Source organism: Amblyraja radiata, chromosome 5 (genome assembly GCF_010909765.2).
Source record: "Amblyraja radiata isolate CabotCenter1 chromosome 5, sAmbRad1.1.pri, whole genome shotgun sequence".
In the NCBI taxonomy this organism is placed as follows: Eukaryota; Metazoa; Chordata; class Chondrichthyes; order Rajiformes; family Rajidae; genus Amblyraja; species Amblyraja radiata.
In genome coordinates this window covers 98915973-98934563 of record NC_045960.1, presented here as the reverse complement: position 1 = coordinate 98934563, position 18591 = coordinate 98915973, and the positions used below count along the sequence as shown (strand labels likewise).

At 39.4% G+C, this 18591-nt stretch overlaps 1 protein-coding gene across 1 annotated transcript in view; it reads left to right on the top strand.

Moving 5' to 3' along the window:
- Window positions 1-4863, top strand: part of LOC116973783 (fibropellin-3-like) — a 112788-nt gene extending 107925 nt beyond the window's left edge. Inside the window, exons 3-4 of the mRNA XM_033022090.1 lie at window positions 2945-3053; window positions 4760-4863. Of these exons, the coding sequence (XP_032877981.1) occupies window positions 2945-3053; window positions 4760-4863 (213 nt within the window). The remainder of the gene's footprint in view (window positions 1-2944; window positions 3054-4759) is intronic.
- The last annotated feature ends 13728 nt before the right edge of the window (window positions 4864-18591 follow it).

Below are 18591 nucleotides of genomic sequence, written 5' to 3'. Positions count from 1 at the left end.
ACATGCGTCAACTATTTGCAGATTTATGTTCTGACTAACAGCGTCACAGCTATTTGGAGGTCTATAAATTACACCCACTAGTGTTTTTTTCCCCTTATTATTCTCTATCTGTACCCAAGCTGTTTCACTATCCTGATCCTTCAACGCAATATCCTTCCTCTCTATTGCCGTTATTCCCTCCCTTATTAAAAGGGCCACCCCTCCTCCCTTTCTTTCCTGTCTATCTTTCCTAATTGTCGAGTACCCCTCTATATTTAACTCCCAGTCCTGATCCCCTTGCAGCCATGTCTCCGTAATGGCCACGATATCACTGTTCCACTGTTCCACACAGCATCATTTCTTGCTCTCGTATAATTGTAGTGCAAATGACACTGGTTGAGGCCATTCCATTCACCATGCCGATGTGAAATAGGCATTCAGTCATACACCTCCTACCCTGTTTCTCCATAGACCTGAAAGTATTTCTCTTTTGTCCATGGTAACTTAGATTGATTCCTGACACATTCCACTTTAAAGAATTTGCTGCATTTGCACGCAGTCATTTTATACGATCTGCAAAAATGTCCGAATCATTGCTTTTATTTACTAGTACACAGCAATACATAGTAATTAGACAGGGAAATTAAAATCAATCTTGCATCTGGTTTTTCAATGTGACATTCTGAAATGCTCTTTGGATTAGATCCACCAGGCTGTCACCGTTAGATAATCTGCAAAAATCACTAATCTGTGTTGAGATTAAATGATGCCTACATCAGACTACTATTTATTGACTATTGCTCCACCTATGATACCATTGTTTCAACCAAACTCATCTCCAAACTCCTGGACCTAGGGGGCAGCACTGACCCACCTGCTACTGAATCCTAGACGCTGACCTAAGACCACAATCAATAAGGATAGACAGCAAAACATCCTTCACAATAATATTCATCACCAGTGCTCTACAAGACTGCATCTTTAAGCTCTCATCATACTCCATTTACACTTACGACTGTCCAGCCAAATTCTTCTCTAACTCCATTGACAAATTTGTAGATGACACCTTCGTAGTGGCCCAGATCTTGATCAATGCTGAGATGGCATACAGGAAGGAGAAAGAGAGCTTGGTAGCATAATGTCAAGCCAACAGCCTCTCCCTCAATGTCAGTGATATGAAGGAACTGGTCATTGACTTCAGCAAATGGGGTGGAGTACATACCCCAGTCTGTATTAATGGTGCCTAGGTAGAGATGGATTGATACCTTCAAGTTCCTTGATGTACATATCACTAACAATTTCATCTGGCCAAAACACTTCAATGATATGGTGAGGAAAACACACTGGCATCACGACTTGTTGAGAAGACTAATGGGCCTGTCCCACTTAGGCGATGTTTCAGGCGACTGTCAAGTCGTAGCAGTTTGCTGAAAATCCGGCGACTGGAACGGCGACTGTCAGAGTGGAACACACACACACACACACACATCGCTTCCTTCACCAGCCAGTTATGCAGGCAGGAGACAGGGCAAGCAGGTGGAGCGCTGTCTGAGTGAAATACACGCGGTGCAAAGCCAATGTGATACAGACACACACCACGATGAACAGGAAGGTTGGCACTGAAATTAAGACGGTGAAAGCACAGGGTACGGGAAGGGTCACTTAAGTCCTTTAAGAGAAGAGGGGGGGAGAGGGGGGAAAAGGGGGTAGAAGGGGGAGACGGGGTGGGGAGAAGGAGTGGAGACAACTTTTAAGAAGCCAGAGATGCATGGTTGTGAAGTTCAGCAGACATTTATAACATTACCAGTCAGTTATCCTTGTAGCATTACCGGTCGGTTAGCCTTGGTTCTGAAAACTACTGTTTATGGGGTTTTTTCCCTAATGAGCCAACAAAATTCACCGGTCAGCACCGGCGACAACCTACGACAACCTATGACAACCTACGACTCCCTGGCAACCCACGACCACTGCACCTATGTCACGAGAATTCTCGCTACTCTCCATGGCATCAAAGTTCTGGTCGCTGCTAATTTTTCAACGAGTTTAAAAATTATCGGCGACCAGAATGAAGCCGTGACTAGTTACAGGAATGGGGGAGCTACTCACCACCATGCAGGCGACACCCCGGCAACCCCCGGCGAACATGTGGCAACCTTGTGGCGACCTCATAATCTCCAGTAGTCGCCCAAAAAGTCACATAAATGGGACAGGCTGATAAGGAAATTCACCGTGTCCCCAACGATTCTCACCAATTTCTACACATGCATCACAGAGATTAACGTATTTGGATGGATCACAGGTTGGGATAACAACTGCTCTGCCGAAAACCCCAAGAAATTGCAGAAATCATGGACACAGCCCAGTACTTCATTCAAACCAGCCTCTGACCCCCCCCCCCCTCCCCCCCCCCTCCCCCCCCCCTCCTCCCCCCCTCCCCCCTCCCCCCATTGACATAATCTACACCTCATGCTGATCCACAACCAACATAATCTAGGGCCCTACCACACCCTGGTAGGTCGCATTTGATCTCCTTTCCCATGGGCAGAAGATGCAAATGCTTGAAAGTACCGTATGTTCCACCTGGTCAAGAACAATTTCTTCCCGACTGTTATCAGACTCTTGAACAGACCTCGCAATATATTCTGGATCTTCCAATCTACCTCATTTTGTCACTTACACTTTTTTTATCTGCACTTTCTCAGTTTAGTTATACATTCTGCACTCTGTTTATTTTATCATTTGCACGACCTGTTGTACTCATGTATGATATGACCTGTCTGAATAGCAAGCAAAACAATGTTTCCCCCCTATATTGGTACACATGCCAATTAGAAAACTATACCAAATTCCAATCCCATGTTATTCTCAGGTTTAAGGCACAATAGACTTACAAAATGTAAGCATTCAGGTAACATTTGCTGAAACATTTTGCCTTCTCCTCTACATGTTGTTTATTCCTTTCCAGAATTTTAGTTGTATCTGCAACGTTCGATATGCTGGAGACCTGTGTGAGAATGTGGTTGGACCATGTGCTTCTTGCTTGAGCAATGGGAGCTGTGTCTACACAGAGACAAGTAATTACTGCAGGTATGGTGCATTTAGATTGGAACATTTTAATTGTAACACCATTAAAAGGACAATGAAGCTCGGAAATTGCGGATCTGTTAGGTTGATATATGTTATGAAAACCATGTTGCAATCTATAATTTAGGAAAGAGTGGCTGGGCATCCAAATCTGGGCAGAAAAGATTGAATAAACCTTGGCTTGTAAAGACTAGGCCATTTCAAACAACACTAGCCAAGTGTTCTGAGATGATTAACTAAAAAGGACAACATGAGGATGTAACAAAGTTCCACCTGAGAGGTGAATGGTTAAATGTTAAGCTTAATAAATTGAAGCCAAATGATTAATTTGGTTAGGGGGATTGTTCGGCAGCAAGAGACGGAGAATAGGCAAAATGGATATGCATTTGAATTAGAAGTAGGTTAGTACCTGTAGCTATGTCTCATCAGAATCTTGTGCCATCACTTTACTATATTTTATTATTAACTGGTAACATTGTAGAGAGCTATGTATCCATCTTCCAAAGCTGATGGTGCCGTAAGCAGGTGGAGGGTAGCACAACATTTCAGAGGCTTTGATAAATGATTAGAGAAACTCATGGCTGGTGGTTTTCAATATAGGTTTAGCATGAAGACATTAGTTTAGAACGAAAATAAAATCAACACACTTTTTACATGAAAAAAGGCTCAAATAAGCCGATCAATAGAATGTATCAATATAATCGACAAGAGATTAATTGATAGGATCGTCCTCGGAAAGTAGAAGATAACTGCGTGGCAAAAGCTGATAAACAGATAAAGTTTCAACAAACTATCTCTAGTAGTTTGTTATTGATACCAATTAGATACCCAAGCGGTGGCGGAAAAATAACATGTTTAATCATCAGTCAAAAAATGGATAATAATGTATCAGCCAATTATCTTTATCCATTCTTTATGGTAAGGATTGTATAATAGACTCTGACAAATTAATTCACCTTGTACAAGGGAACCAGTGAATGTTGCTGAGGTGGAATAATTTCAAAACTTAACTGCAGAAATAATACTTCAGTGAGTAACTGATCAATCTATATGAATGATCCCTCGGGAGGCAGTGATAGCAGTTAGTATTGATTCATTCCAAATGTAAATTAGGTAGATTTTGTTTTGTAATGAAGTCTTTATGATGTAGTGTATTAAGATGTGAGATGTGACTTGTGTTAAGTATCGTACAGTTCTACTGTAATGTGCAGCATACTGATCCTATGGTTCACAAAGCTCCCCATTGCATGGTGTTTCCTGGCTTCATCTTTAAATTTTTGTAGATTAATTGATAGAGATTAATTAGCATGTTTGGTCAAGAGCTGAATTATCTTATTGTGTAACTTGAAATGAGGAAATGAACACTATGGATCTTGTTTTTTTTTAATCCATCAGTTCCTTTGTCATTCTTGGAAAAAATGGCAACAAACTTCATATCAAATACTTTATACACACCTGTAATAGTCAAAATTACCCCAAGGAAATCTACTTCCATCACCGCCCTTTTATTCTCATCTCCTTTCAGAATGTTCTTTCAAGTAAAAAAAGGCCCGGGCTATCCATAAACCTATTGCAGATGATGTTGTTGAGAGAGAGAAGGAAGTTATTTCCTGTCACATGGACAACATTTTTTTCCTGAATCCAATGTAAAATATAAATGATTAATTGGTCATTATCACATTTCTATTTGTGGAAGATTGGTGTGTCCAGATCGATTGCTATGATTCTTACATTACCACAGTGACACTTTGGAATTACTTCTTTGAGCACAAATCATCTTGGGACATCACAAGCTCATGAAAGCATCAAATGAATGTAATTCATTTTGCATGCATCATCATGCTAGCTGTGATGGAAACCTGGCTCATGGGTAATGATACATTCTGCTTAGATGGTGTCAGCCGCATAACCATCCGAGTGACAATGAGCCTTATCATCAAATCGTATCTTGGTCTACTGCTTGGCTCCTCGTACTTTTTTTTAATCAGCACCTTGCGTCTCTCATTTAAAATCTTCTTTCTCTATTGCCAACCAGAATCGAATATATTATTTTTAATCAAGTTTACCACTTTCTTCTTTTAGCCTCTGTAAGAAATAACTTCTCACCCTTGGTAACTTCAGTCAACAACTCAGTGTGTCTTGCTCTCTTATCCTCTTATATCCTTCCTCAATCTCTGTCCATATTAACTCATTTTCACCTCCTTGATATTTCACCTCCTTGATCTTGATCTCTGATGGCATCTGATTCTCACTCTCGACACACTCATAATTTCTCTCTCTCAATCCTATTCCCTTCTTCTAGTTCTCCTGGAAAAGGACAATCAATATCATTTACTCTTTCAAAACGCCACGATTTCGGTGATTTCACGAAAGGTCACTGGAGCATAGATCCTCACCCACGTGACCGCAAAATCCAACTGGGGTACAAGCGTCACTTCCGGTACATGTTAGTGATGCTGAAAACGCGCACTTTCACACCCGTTAAAAACCACGAAAACGGCCCGTTTTTGAGCTGTAAATAACTGTGCCAGTCGGGGTGACCGTGAGACACAGTTATCTAACTTTACAGTCCAGAAGATAGATAAAAACGAAGGTAAATACAAGAGGGAGCTGAAGGGGCAAAAACAGCGGAAGTGGTTAGCGGACATTTGCCGTGGAGATATAAAGATCGAAAATATCGGGAATTATCGCGTTTGCTCGCTGCATTTCATCAAAAGTAAGGCATTATTGACATTTTATCTTTATTCATTTGTTATATGAAAAGTTTTAAAAGTGAAAAATCCGTCAGTAAAATTGCAAAATCGTCCATGGTTCTCAGGTGGGTTTTAACATGCAAAATGAAAACGCTTCTGAAGCTACATTTACCATTTAAATAATCGTAAACTATCAATGAGTTTTGAAATAAATCTTACTCCGATGCAAGCTAAGGAATGGGATAATTGTCCGTTTTCATTTTGCATGTTAAAACCCACCTGAGAACCTGGCATGGGCGATTTTGCAATTTTACTGACAGATTTTTCACTTTTAAAACTTTTCATATAACAAATGAATAAAGATAAAACGTCAATAATGCCTTACTTTTGATGAAATGCAGCGAGCAAACGCGATAATTCCCGATATTTTCGATCTTTATATCTCCACGGCGAATGTCCGCTAACCACTTCCGCTGTTTTTGCCCCTTCAGCTCCCTCTTGTATTTACCTTCGTTTTTATCTATCTTCTGGACTGTAAAGTTAGATAACTGTGTCTCACAGTCACCCCGACTGGCACAGTTATTTACAGCTCAAAAACGGGCCGTTTTCGCGGTTTTTAACGGGTGTGAAAGTGCGCGTTTTCAGCATCACTAACATGTACCGGAAGTGACGCTTGTACCCCAGTTGGATTTTGCGGTCACGTGGGTGAGGATCTATGCTCCAGTGACCTTTCGTGAAATCACCCTATACAGCCTTTCGCTTTCAAATCATTGCAACATTTCTATTATAACCTATCTGCTCTATCACATTCTCATGTCGACCTTTGAAGGCCTAAATCCCAATAAATCTTATTGCATCTAGTGCACCTCATTCAAACAAACCAGCCTTGATCTCCATATTCTTTGGTCCAAGTGAAGCACATAAATAGATATGGTGAACAGCTGGTAGAGCCAGTTTTGGTTGGTCCACATGTCGTACCATCTCGACCTGCACTTGTCCAAAAGCTGTTTACTGTTCCAGTGGCAGTAGAATACATATATAATCCCAGCCTCTCCTCAACTACAGACATCGTTTTAAGTTGCTCTTTCCTCCTACGTCCAGTATTTCTCCTACAATAGATGCAAGAAGCTTTGACTAAGAATGAGACTAAACAGTCAACTTTATCTGTGGTTTATTCTCCCATGTTTTCTGAGACCAACTTGGCACTCCCCTGCACCCTATTCCAACAGGTTCACCCCATCTTCCTTTCCTGGCCTAAAATTGGAAATTAATCTCTCACTTAGCACGGGGTCTTTCAATGCGCTCATTAACCTCCCCTCAAGATTATCCAACCTTTGCTCTTCCATCCTCAAACATTGCCACCATATCACCATTTTCACTTCAAGATCCTTAAACATGCTATCTACCAGAAATGTGTTCTTCTTTACCAAGCCTCTTTGAAAGCATCAAATCAGAATTCCCCCATTACCATAACTTTGAAATGTCTCTGATCAAAGTACTCTGTTATTATAGTAACAGTCATCTAGTTTCCCTCAGCCTTCTCAACCTGTCTGCAGTCTTTGAAACAGGTGATCATCTGGCCCTACACCAACTCCTCTCTACACTTGTCTGCTGGGCACCTGTGTTCAGCAGTCTTCTCTATACAGAGAATCACTGGTAATAGCATCTCACTTGCTTGTGCTATTTCATCTGGTGCACCACAAGGTTCTATTCCTGGTTAGCCCCAAAATCTATAAATGTCATAGTTCATAGGTTCATAGGTTCTAGGAGCAGAATTAGGACACTCATAAGTTCATATTCGGCCATTCGGCCCATCGTCTGGTCCGCCATTCAATCATGGCTGATCTATCTTTCCCTCTCAACCCCATTCTCCTGCCTTCTCCTCATAACCCCTGACACCCTTACTAATCAAGGATCTGTCATTCTCCATGTTAAAAATATCCAATGACTTGGCCTCCACAGCCTAGCAGTGAATTCCACAGATTCACCACACTCTGACTAAATAAATTCCTTCTCATCTCCTTGCTAAAGGTATGTCCTTTTATTCTGAAATCTGTGCTTCAAGATTTTCAGTTTGCCTAACTTTGGTAAAACCACTTCATAAATATGCATTTAATATTCAGTAGATGATCAGCATTTAGTCAAAGAGAATGCTTAAAGAAAAACATATCTGAAAGTTGTCACTTGAGGTTCTGTTATGGGAGGATCTGAGACCACAATCAATGGCAGTTTATTCAGTGCCTTTAATGTTACACTGTGCTCCAATATGTTGCACAAGGATAAAACACAATTTGACATGTAGTTGCAGAAGGAAAAAATAAGCAGACAATTAAAAGCTTGGCCACAGAGATTTTTTAAAGAAACTGCTTGAAGGAAGAAAAAGAGGTGGAGAGATGGAGCATTATGTACTGCAAATTCTGGAGCTCAATGCCTTGGAAAATCTCTATAGAGTGATTACAAGCACTGAACTGTTGGTGTATGGGGCTATCGGAGCTTGAGAAAATTCTGGGCAGAAGGGGGCGAGAGACCATGGAGAGATTTGAATGGGAATTTTAAATTCAAAGTATTGCCCAAAGGAAATTATTTTGTAGAATAGAAAGCACAGAGACTTGGGGAAGTGGGACTTGGTGAAATTTGGACATAGATATTCAAGTGTTTGGTTCGTCCCTCACCTTGGATCAAATATAATTCATATCCTAACCTAATCAAAAATCCATAAATCTCTGTTTCAAGGTTTACAATTGAGTGCAAATACCTCATAAACCTGCATTCTGTATTCAGTAGATGGTCTCCATCTTCTAGATACTGTATTGGGGTACTTTGGTTTGAGCAGAGCAGCTGCATGGGTCAGTTTGACAATAAACATTTGAGAAATGCAGCTAATCGCAACTGTCTGCAGCAAAGTGAACCTGACACTTGAGGACGATGAGGAAAGGTAATTTACTCTGCACCTGGTGTAGCAAATCAGTGAATGTGCTCGAAAAGCTACGGATGGAGACATTTCTGCCAGCAGCGAAATAAGTGAACAGATTCATAATGTTGATATATTTCTGATTCTTCACGATCCTGAAAAAAGAAAGAAACAATTTGAAACGATGCAGTGTTTGAGGGAACAAGGCAGATGATTTGCATCGAACAATCTCTCACAAATAATGTAATGGCAAATATGTCATCCAGTTTTAGGTTTTGAATAAGGAATAAGTATTGGAGAAAACTAAAAAAAAATTGCATAGGCTCGACATCTAATATTTAAAAAAGAAGAAAATGCTGGAAATTCTCAGCCGGTCAAGCCACATCTGCAAGAGAAACACAACAATAATTCTAAGTTGAAGATCCTTTGTCAGAACTGGAGAAAACTGTCCTATTGTTCTTTACAATTATGCTGTGGGTATTATTTTGCCATCCTCCTCTAGATGGTAGTGCTTGAAGATCTGGAAGCACCTTAAAACCATGAATTGACCTGACACTACCATGGTTACAGAGTAGAATATATTGCATGAAGGTACAAGTCCCTGAAGAAGATAAAGTCCAAAAATTATGGAAATTAGTTCCCATGGGATCCAAAGCAAGGGGGTATGTTTATGGAACAGTTCAGCTGGGGTATCATAGGTACAGTAGAATCAGCCAATGAAGAGGTGGATATAGGAAGGTGTAATGACATCGTAGGTACAAAGAAATGCAGATGCAAGATTATACCAAAGATAGATAGAAGGTGCTGGAGTAACTCAGTGGGTCAGCCAACATCTCTGGAGAAAAAGGATAGGTGACGCTTCAAATTGTTATATGGTTATATGGTTATAAGTCGGGACCCTTCTTCAGACTCTTCCACCTGACCCACAGAGTTACTCCAGCACTTTATGTCTATCTTAAGTTTAATGGCATATTTCGCATGCCTGAGGAGAGTAATTAAGTCAGTATATTTAAAGATCACATTGTTGATTGAGGAAGTTACTCAAAATTTCTGCATTGATGCAGGTCTGTAATAGACGAGCTTATGTGTCTGAGATAATTCTACCATCTTCCACAGAGGTAGAGCACAAAGATGTGGGCATATATACAGGAGGGAATCTCCAAGATATTGGGAAAGATATGTTAGGTCTCTGTGTTTTTGAAAGTATCAGGGGGTGACAAACAGGACACTTCAAAAACTGCCCCTCAAACATGAAACGGTTTGAGCTGCCTATGAATGTGAAATTAATAACATAAAATGCAAGTATTATCATTTGTGATTTATAAATGGTTTTGTGGTGGATCAAAGAAACTTGGCATTTGATCTTGTTTGCATGAAGTGCACTTGTGATTAAATAGGTCTGTCATAGCAACATCAACCAGGATTGGTGAGCCTCTGGCTCCTGCCTCAACCTTCTATCTCAAGTGTACTAATGATTTGGTCTCTTCACAGATGTTTGCCAGGATTTAGTGGAAAAAACTGTGAGGAACCGATCGACAACTGCAAACTCCTTAATATCAGTTGCTTTCATTCAGGACTGTGTCTGAACTTAATTGATGGCTTCACTGTAAGTGATTCAAACTCATTTGGTAACATGTTAGTGCAAAGAATGTACTACTATAGTGTTTGTCTACATTTGCTTTGATGTTAAGTGTGAAATCTTGTGCATAATATGTATATTTTTTCTGGAAGTGAATTTAGATTAATCTCACACCTTTGAAAGAAGATTGCTAAAAAGTGGATCTTCCAACTTCCTTGGTTACTATATACTCCAATTAAGTTTTAGGTGTCAAACCAGGATTATGCACCCAGATCCCATAACTATACTTTGGTCAGTGCTGAAAACCTGTCTGCTGTGAAACAATTTGTGAATCCTCAGTTATATGTTACATATGGACTCGCGAATCAGCTCATTCCATCTGATCCATGTCCCTCCATTTACACTATATCCATGTGCCAATCTAAAAGCCACTTATACACCACTATCGCAACGGGTTCCACCACCACACCAGCAATGCATTCCAGGCACCCAGCAAAATAAAATAATGTACAAATAAGTTTTTATTTGGTACATTTCTTTTAAACTCTGCTCCTCTCTTGTTATAGCTAAGCCCTCTCATCTCCACCTCCCCCCCCCCCCCCCCCCCCTGGGAAAAATATTCTGACTGTCCACCCTATTTATGCATCTCATTATTTTATAAACATCTATCAGGTCTCCCCTCAACTTCCAAAGTTCAAGAGAACCCAAATTTGTCCCACCTCTTCGTAAAGTGAATAACCTCCAATCCAGTAAACCTAATCTCCATCCTCTCCAGAGCCTCCAGATCCAAATGTGGTCCAATCAAAGTTTTATAAAGGCACGTCATAACTTTCTGACACTCATACTAAATGCCCTGACCAATCAGCATACCATTTATCTTCTTTACCGCAGCCACTGCTTGTGTTGCTACTTTCAGGGACCTATTGACTAAGACTGTAAGATCCCTTCCTATATCAATATTGCTGAATGTCCTGCCATAAACATACATTTGATCTTTAAAAGTGCAACACCTCACATTTGTCCTGATTAAACACCATCTCTAAATCCTGCTGTATCCTTTGATAGCCGTCTTCACTATTTGCAACACCCCCATTTTTGTGTTATCTGCAAATTACTAACTAATCTATCTACATGTTCATTCATGCCATTTATATATATTATAAATATCACAAAAGATCTCAGCACTGATTCCTGTGAAACTACAATGGTCAAAGTCCTCCAGCCAGAATGCCAGCCTTCCACCACTATCTTCAGTCTTCAATGGGTAAGCCAGTTCTGAATCCAAACTACCAGGTCACCGTGGATCTCTTGCATCATCTGGATCAGTCTACCATGAGGGACCTTGTCAAATGTCTTATGTAGTCCATGTAGCCAACATCCACTGCCCTATCCTCATTAATCAATTTTGTGCCTCCTCAAAAAATGCAATCAAGTTATTTTGTCATGATCTGCCCCCAGACAGCCATGACAACTGTCCTTAAGTGACCAGACACTTTCAAGTAGATAGGATCTATCCTATCCCTAAGAATCCTCTCCAATAGGTATCCTACCATTGATATGAAACTCACAGTCTACAATTCCCTCAAATATCTATATTTCCCTTCTTGAACATAGGAACAATATTGGTTAAACTCCAATCATCCAGGATCTCACCTGTGGCTAGAGAGGATACAAGATCTTTGTCAAGGCTCCAGCTATCTTCTCCTGCATCTCTTAATAACGTGGAAAAGATATAATCAAACCCTGGAGATCTAGCTCTTCAAAAGTCCCAACACAACCTCCTTCTTGATCTCAAAGTGACCTAGCATACTATAGCATACCACACATTGATCCTTTACATGTACTTCACCTCGATGAATACCAACGTTTAATAATCGCCTACATCCTCTGACTATAAGCATAACTTTTCTCCTTTATCCTTGAGTGATCCTACCATCTCCCTTGTTACCATCTTGTTTTTAATGTATTGGGATTGGGAAAATGCCTTGGGCTACATTTTAATTCAATTTGCTAATGGCATTCCATGGCCCCTTCTTCCTTCGTGGTTCCCTGCTTGAGTTCTTTCTTGCTTTCTTTTTTGTGATTTCCAACACAGTGAGCTTGCAGTTAAACAACGCAATTTTACAATATTATGACAACTTTAATACTGCAGAATGTTCCAAGCCAATTTCCAAGAAGATTTAAAAACTAAAAGGACTCCAAACTAGACAAAGATACCAAAAAATGGACTAGTTATTTTTTTACGGAGTACTTCTTGAAGGTGAAAGGTAATGAGGTTCAAGTAGAAACTTACAAAATTCTTAAGGGGTTGGACAGGCTAGATGCAGGAAGATTGCTCCCGATGTTGGGGAAGTCCAGGACAAGGGATCACAGCTTAAGGATAAGGGGGAAATCCTTTAAAACCGAGATGAGAAGAACTTTTTTCACACAGAGAGTGGTGAATCTCTGGAACTCTCTGCCACAGAGGGTAGTCGAGGCCAGTTCATTGGCTATATTTAAGAGGGAGTTAGATGTGGCCCTTGTGGCTAAGGGGATCAGAGGGTATGGAGAGAAGGCAGGTACGGGATACTGAGTTGGATGATCAGCCATGATCATATTGAATGGCGGTGCAGGCTCGAAGGGCCGAATGGCCTACTCCTGCACCTAATTTCTATGTTTCTATGTTTCTAAGTGAGCATCTTCAAATTCTAAGGGTTTCTCTGCACAACCATGAATTGTTGAGGAATTAAAATCAGGGCTGATTATATGTTAAGAATTTGGTTGAGTTTAGATTTGTTTTAGCTCAGATTACAGAAACCAACTTACAAACCTACACATCTTTGGAATGGGGGAGGAAACCAGGTCACCCGGCGAAAACGCATGCGGTCACGAGGTGAACAAATTGTACAAACTCCATACAGTCAGCACCCGAGGTCAGCATTGAATTAGAGGAGCACAAACATTGTACAAGATTGTGGAGACAGAGGACAAGTGCACTTTCTTTGACAGTAGTACGCTTTCCTTTTGCAATTAGAATTTTGGATGATTTATGGGGGTCTCATCGGCAAGTCAGCAGAATGGTTAGTGCAGGTGTGGATGATGTATTTAAATTCAAATTTTTGCTTTTCTGTTTTTTTTTCATATATTACTTTCCAAAAATCCAATGAATCAATAATAAATTTAACTGTTCATTTGTATGTGACAACGATTCATATTTTTAAATCCACTTTATTGCTGGAATGTGAGCTATTTTTACAGATTTGACATTGCACCTGGTAGTTTGCTGACATTCAACTGAAATTATGCAGTTTCACTGGGGAAATGACGTCTCTGAGAAAATATTCTGAAGGCATACTTTATAAATGGTAAATAGTTTGGTTCCTGGTATATACTTAAACTTCACTTTGGCATAGACAAAATAACATAAAATATAGAAGTGCAAATAGACCATTCAGTAGCTTGTGCCTTCCTTGCTATTCAAACACTATCAGGGCAGATCCTTTACCTCAGCACCATTTTCTTTCTTTAGCACTTTGTCCTGTGATTTCCATATTATCTAAAAATCTATTGATCTCTAACTTAAACATACACGGCGGCAGAGCCTCATCAACCTTCTTGAGTGGAAATTTTCACTTCCGCCTCTGACAACATTTCTTCTAATCTCCGTCTTGAATGGCTAACTTCATATTTTGAGATCCATGGTTCTCAACGCCCCAGTAAAATTTCAACTCTGTACCTTTCTTCTCAACCTAGCCCCGTAAGAATGTTGTGTGTTTCAACAAGATCACTTCTCATCCTCTAAACTTAAGAGAGCACATGCTGAATCCATTTATGAATCCAAATGTGACAAAACCACCATGTCAAGAATGAATCTATTGAACCTTCACCATATTCTTCCCAACACAGCTCCATCTTTCCTTAGGCATGGAGACTAAACCTACTACACATGCTCCAGATGTGATCTTATCAAGGCTCTCTGTAATAGGAGCTAGAAAGTTTTACCCTTTTATTTCAAACCTCTTGCAATAAATGCCAAAATGTAATTTGCCTTCTAAGGTGTCTGCTTTAAGTGCTTGTCCAGGTGCTTTATGTACAAGGAAACATAGGTCTCTCTGAATGCCAACAGTTTTCACTCTCTTACCATTTAAAATGATGAGTGAGCGATAGATTCACATCATAATCCCAGACAATTAAACATACAAAGCTGACAGACTTTGGTCACAATATCAGAAAATTCAATAACATTTAATGAAAAAGTATAGTTTAGTGAAAAGCTCATATGGATTCAAGCCTTGGTTCAGAATGGAACCACATAAGAGGGCCTGGCATTTTAGTGTACAATATAATAGCAAATAATTGTCTGGGGATTGCTCTGTTTTCCATAAGGAGAGAGTCTGTTCTTTGATATGTTTACCTCATCTATTCGCCAGTTATGACAGTGTTTAATTGTCTTGTGAATGGATTGGATTGTCTGCTCTGCTGCAAGCTCTTGCAACTCTCAGTACTTTTCGTCAAGTCCTTGGGTGATGCCACTTTTCTACCATCCAACTCATTTTAACCTTTGCTGCAAGTTATTTGAGACCTCCACCAGAGTGAACAGATTTTTCAAAGTTGTAATACCATGTATTTCCATGTATTTCCGTGCATTGATATTCATACAGTACATGCTGGTGCCATTGTGCTATTCAAATATCTAAGCCAATAATGCTCAAATATATTCATATCATGAATTGTGTCAAATGAGTATGTGGAGACAAGGAACTGCAGATGCTGGAAACTTGTATAGACCAGTGTGCTGTAGTAACTCAGCAGGTTCTGCAGCATCTCTGGAGGACATGGATGCGGGATGTGCCAGGTCTGAAGAGGTGTCCTAAGCTGAATCGTCGTTTTTCAATGTTTTTCATTGATGCTGCCAGGGTGACCAAACCTGAGTACAATATTCCAGGTGTGACCTCACAAACGTCTTACACAACTGTAACATAATTTCACAAGTTCTATATTCTCTTCCCTGGAACACAAAATGCTGGAGTAAATAATAATAATAATAATAATAATAATAATATATTTTATTGTCATTGCACGTCAGTGCAACGAGATTTAGTGTGCAGCTCCACTGATGTACAAGAAAGGTAAATAAATACAATACATAAATTTACCTTTCTTGTACATCAGTGGAGCTGCATACTAAATCTCGTTGCACTGACGTGCAATGACAATAAAATATATTATTATTATTATTATTATTAATATTATTATTATTATTATTATTATTATTACTATTATTATTATTATTATTATTATTATTATTATTATTATTATTATTATTATTATTATTATTATTATTATTATTTACTCCAGCATTTTGTGTTCCAGGGAAGAGAATATAGAACTTGTGAAATTATGTTACAGTTGTGTAAGACGTTTGTGAGGTCACACCTGGAATATTGTACTCAGGTTTGGTCACCCTGCTATGAGAAAGATGCCATTAAGCTGGAAAGATGCTGCTAAGGTTTATGAGGATGTTGCCAAGACTTGAGGGCCTGAGCTGTAGGGAGGCTAGCACTTTATTCCCTGGAGTGCAGGAGATTGAGGGGTGATCTTTTAGAGGTGTACAAAATCATGAAAGGAATAGATAGGGTGAATGCACAATATTTCTCACAGGGTGAGGGATTAGTTTAAGGGGTGAGGGGAATGTCTTAATAGGAACCTGAAGGACAACATTTTCACATGGAAGATGGTTGGTATATGGAATGAGCTGCCAGAGGAAATAGGTACATAGATAGGAACGGTTTCGGAAGATATAGGCAAAATGTGGGCAGGTGGAACAAAGTTAGATGGGGCATCTTGTTTCAATGCTGTATGACTCTATGACTCTAAACCACAATTTACCAGACACTCAAATCTGTATCTACAGCTTTCAGCCTGGTATTCAGTAAAGACTATGCACGAGAGGATCGTCAAGTCGCCAAGTCAAGAGAGTTTATTGTCATGTGTCCCAGATGGGACAATGAAATACACAGATGTATACTATCTGTGGGTATTGTGTTTACAAGCCTGTCATGCACTAGACATTAATAATGCACACTGTCTTAATTCATTTGTGTCATTCTAATTATTTAGAATAATTTTTTACATACTTAGAAAATAAGATGATTTAATTAGGGTACAGACATATGACAAATCAGATCCTAAATCAGATCTAATTGCAAACCAGTTCAGAATACAGGGAAATGTCTAATATTTCCTGTGGATTGTTTTGTGTCATACCTTTTAACCTATATTGGCCACTGAAGATCATCTCTGCTTAATATTCACCTTCAAATAATCCATTTCGACAGAGATCTTGTGAAAGGAAATTTCTCTCCTTTATAATATTTTATAATGATGGTGATTGCATTACGGGAGGGATTTTCAGCTGTCAATATAACTCATACTGAGGTGACTGCACAGATTGACTGCGAGAAATTTAGTGAGTTGAGGTTATGTCTTTATACCTATTGTTGAATTAGTTTATTTTAATTGCTCTGCCAAACTCAGACCAACCCCATTCATCCCTGTGACCAGGGTTTCTGAACTTCCATCAACAAGTTTCACTGATCAAGTCCAGATATGCTTTCTGTGGTTGATTATTTATTCTCAGGCGATTGTTCACTTTTGCCACCTCAAAAATGACCTGTTCTGCTGCTTTCAAAATGTTGCCACAGTAAGGCGCTATTTTTTGAATTACCAAGAGTGAAAGATACTCCTACTGTTAGGAAGAAGGCATAGGAGTCAGAAAACTGTGACCATCGGGTTCAAGAATGCTCTTCTCCACAACCATCAGGCTCTTGAATACAGTAAAACAATAGCTAAACTATGAATTATGGACTGTCCTTGGTTGCACTGACTTTATTTTTTTTTGCATTAGTATTGCAGATATTAATTTATTAATGTTTTTTGTTTATTGTATACTATCTGTGTGTATTGTGTTTACAAGCCTGTCATGCAACTGCAAATAAGAATTTCATTGATTTGTTGTCGGGACATATGACAAACATCTTGACTTGAAAATTGATCCTACTCTGTAACATCCCATGAAAAAGCATACTTCTGCTACAATTTTCATCTGCCTCTAAATTCTAAAATGAATGTCCCATCTGTTAAATTTAATGACTGAACAACAAGAAAAACCACCCAAATAGTCGCTGCCAATTCTTACATGTTTGTTTGGCTTCCTCTTAAGTACATATGTACTATTTATTTCAACTACTAATAATAGTGAATTGCCATTATTTGACTATTCTCCAAATGAAGAGGTTTCTCCTGAACATCCGAGAGCACATATTCACTAACCATGTTTTATTTATGGTCTATAATTTGGTGTTCTCTGTAATGTACTCCATCAAATATTTTCATAATAATTGTTGACGATATTGTCTGAGCCAATGGGTTGGAGGAGCAAATGATTCTTTATAAGCAGTCTACCACAGAGCAAACAAAGAACATTTGCTCAGTAAACAGTGACCATTGGAAAAGCAGGAAAACTGAAAGCCAATTATCCCAATAAAAGCAGGGTTATTTCTCCAGAAAATGGCCATGATTGGAGAAATGTTACATATAAATTATGTGTGGAAAATAACTTCTTTTGGCGAGATGAGTCAGTTGAGTAAGATTCTTAATTTTAACGATAACAAAGCGATTAACTCAACCGCGTTTTAGATCAGCCAAAAAAAAGAAGCTCCTTCTAACAGGGCGGTGCTTGAATGAAGACTATACAAAAACCTGCTAAAACACCACCGCGATCACGTGACCGCGCCAGCCAATAGCGAGGGTTCGTGATGCCCCAAGCCACCACCTGATGCCGCTACACTCTGTCACTTGGAGCAATGTGATCACCAAGTCTGGTTGACAAACCATGAGAAAACTATGTTCTATATGATGTGTACTATTTATAAAGTATACAAACAACCTCTTGTTCTGTTGCTCCAGGTGTTTCTTCCGATTCTATGCTCAATGTTCTGTCCGTCTGCCCGCCCCATTTCTGAACAGTTCAGCGAGTCTTTATTACACACAGGATTTCAGTCTTGCTTTTGAACACTATATGCACCAGTCTCCTGATCGACCCAGACACGTGGTTACTCTATCCCTTTCATGTTACTGAGAGCACAATCTCACAGTATAATGGTGCAGGTATTCAACTACTTATGCCTACTCTTTTATACAGTGGTATTATGTCCATTGTTTTTTGCATCAGTTTCCTGCAGACCCCTTATCCACTAAATCCTTTAATATCACAATATAAACCCATCAATCAAAGTATATTCAGCGACTAAGCCTCCATGGCCCTCCAGGTTGGAAAGTTTTAATGATTCGCCATCCTCTGGGTG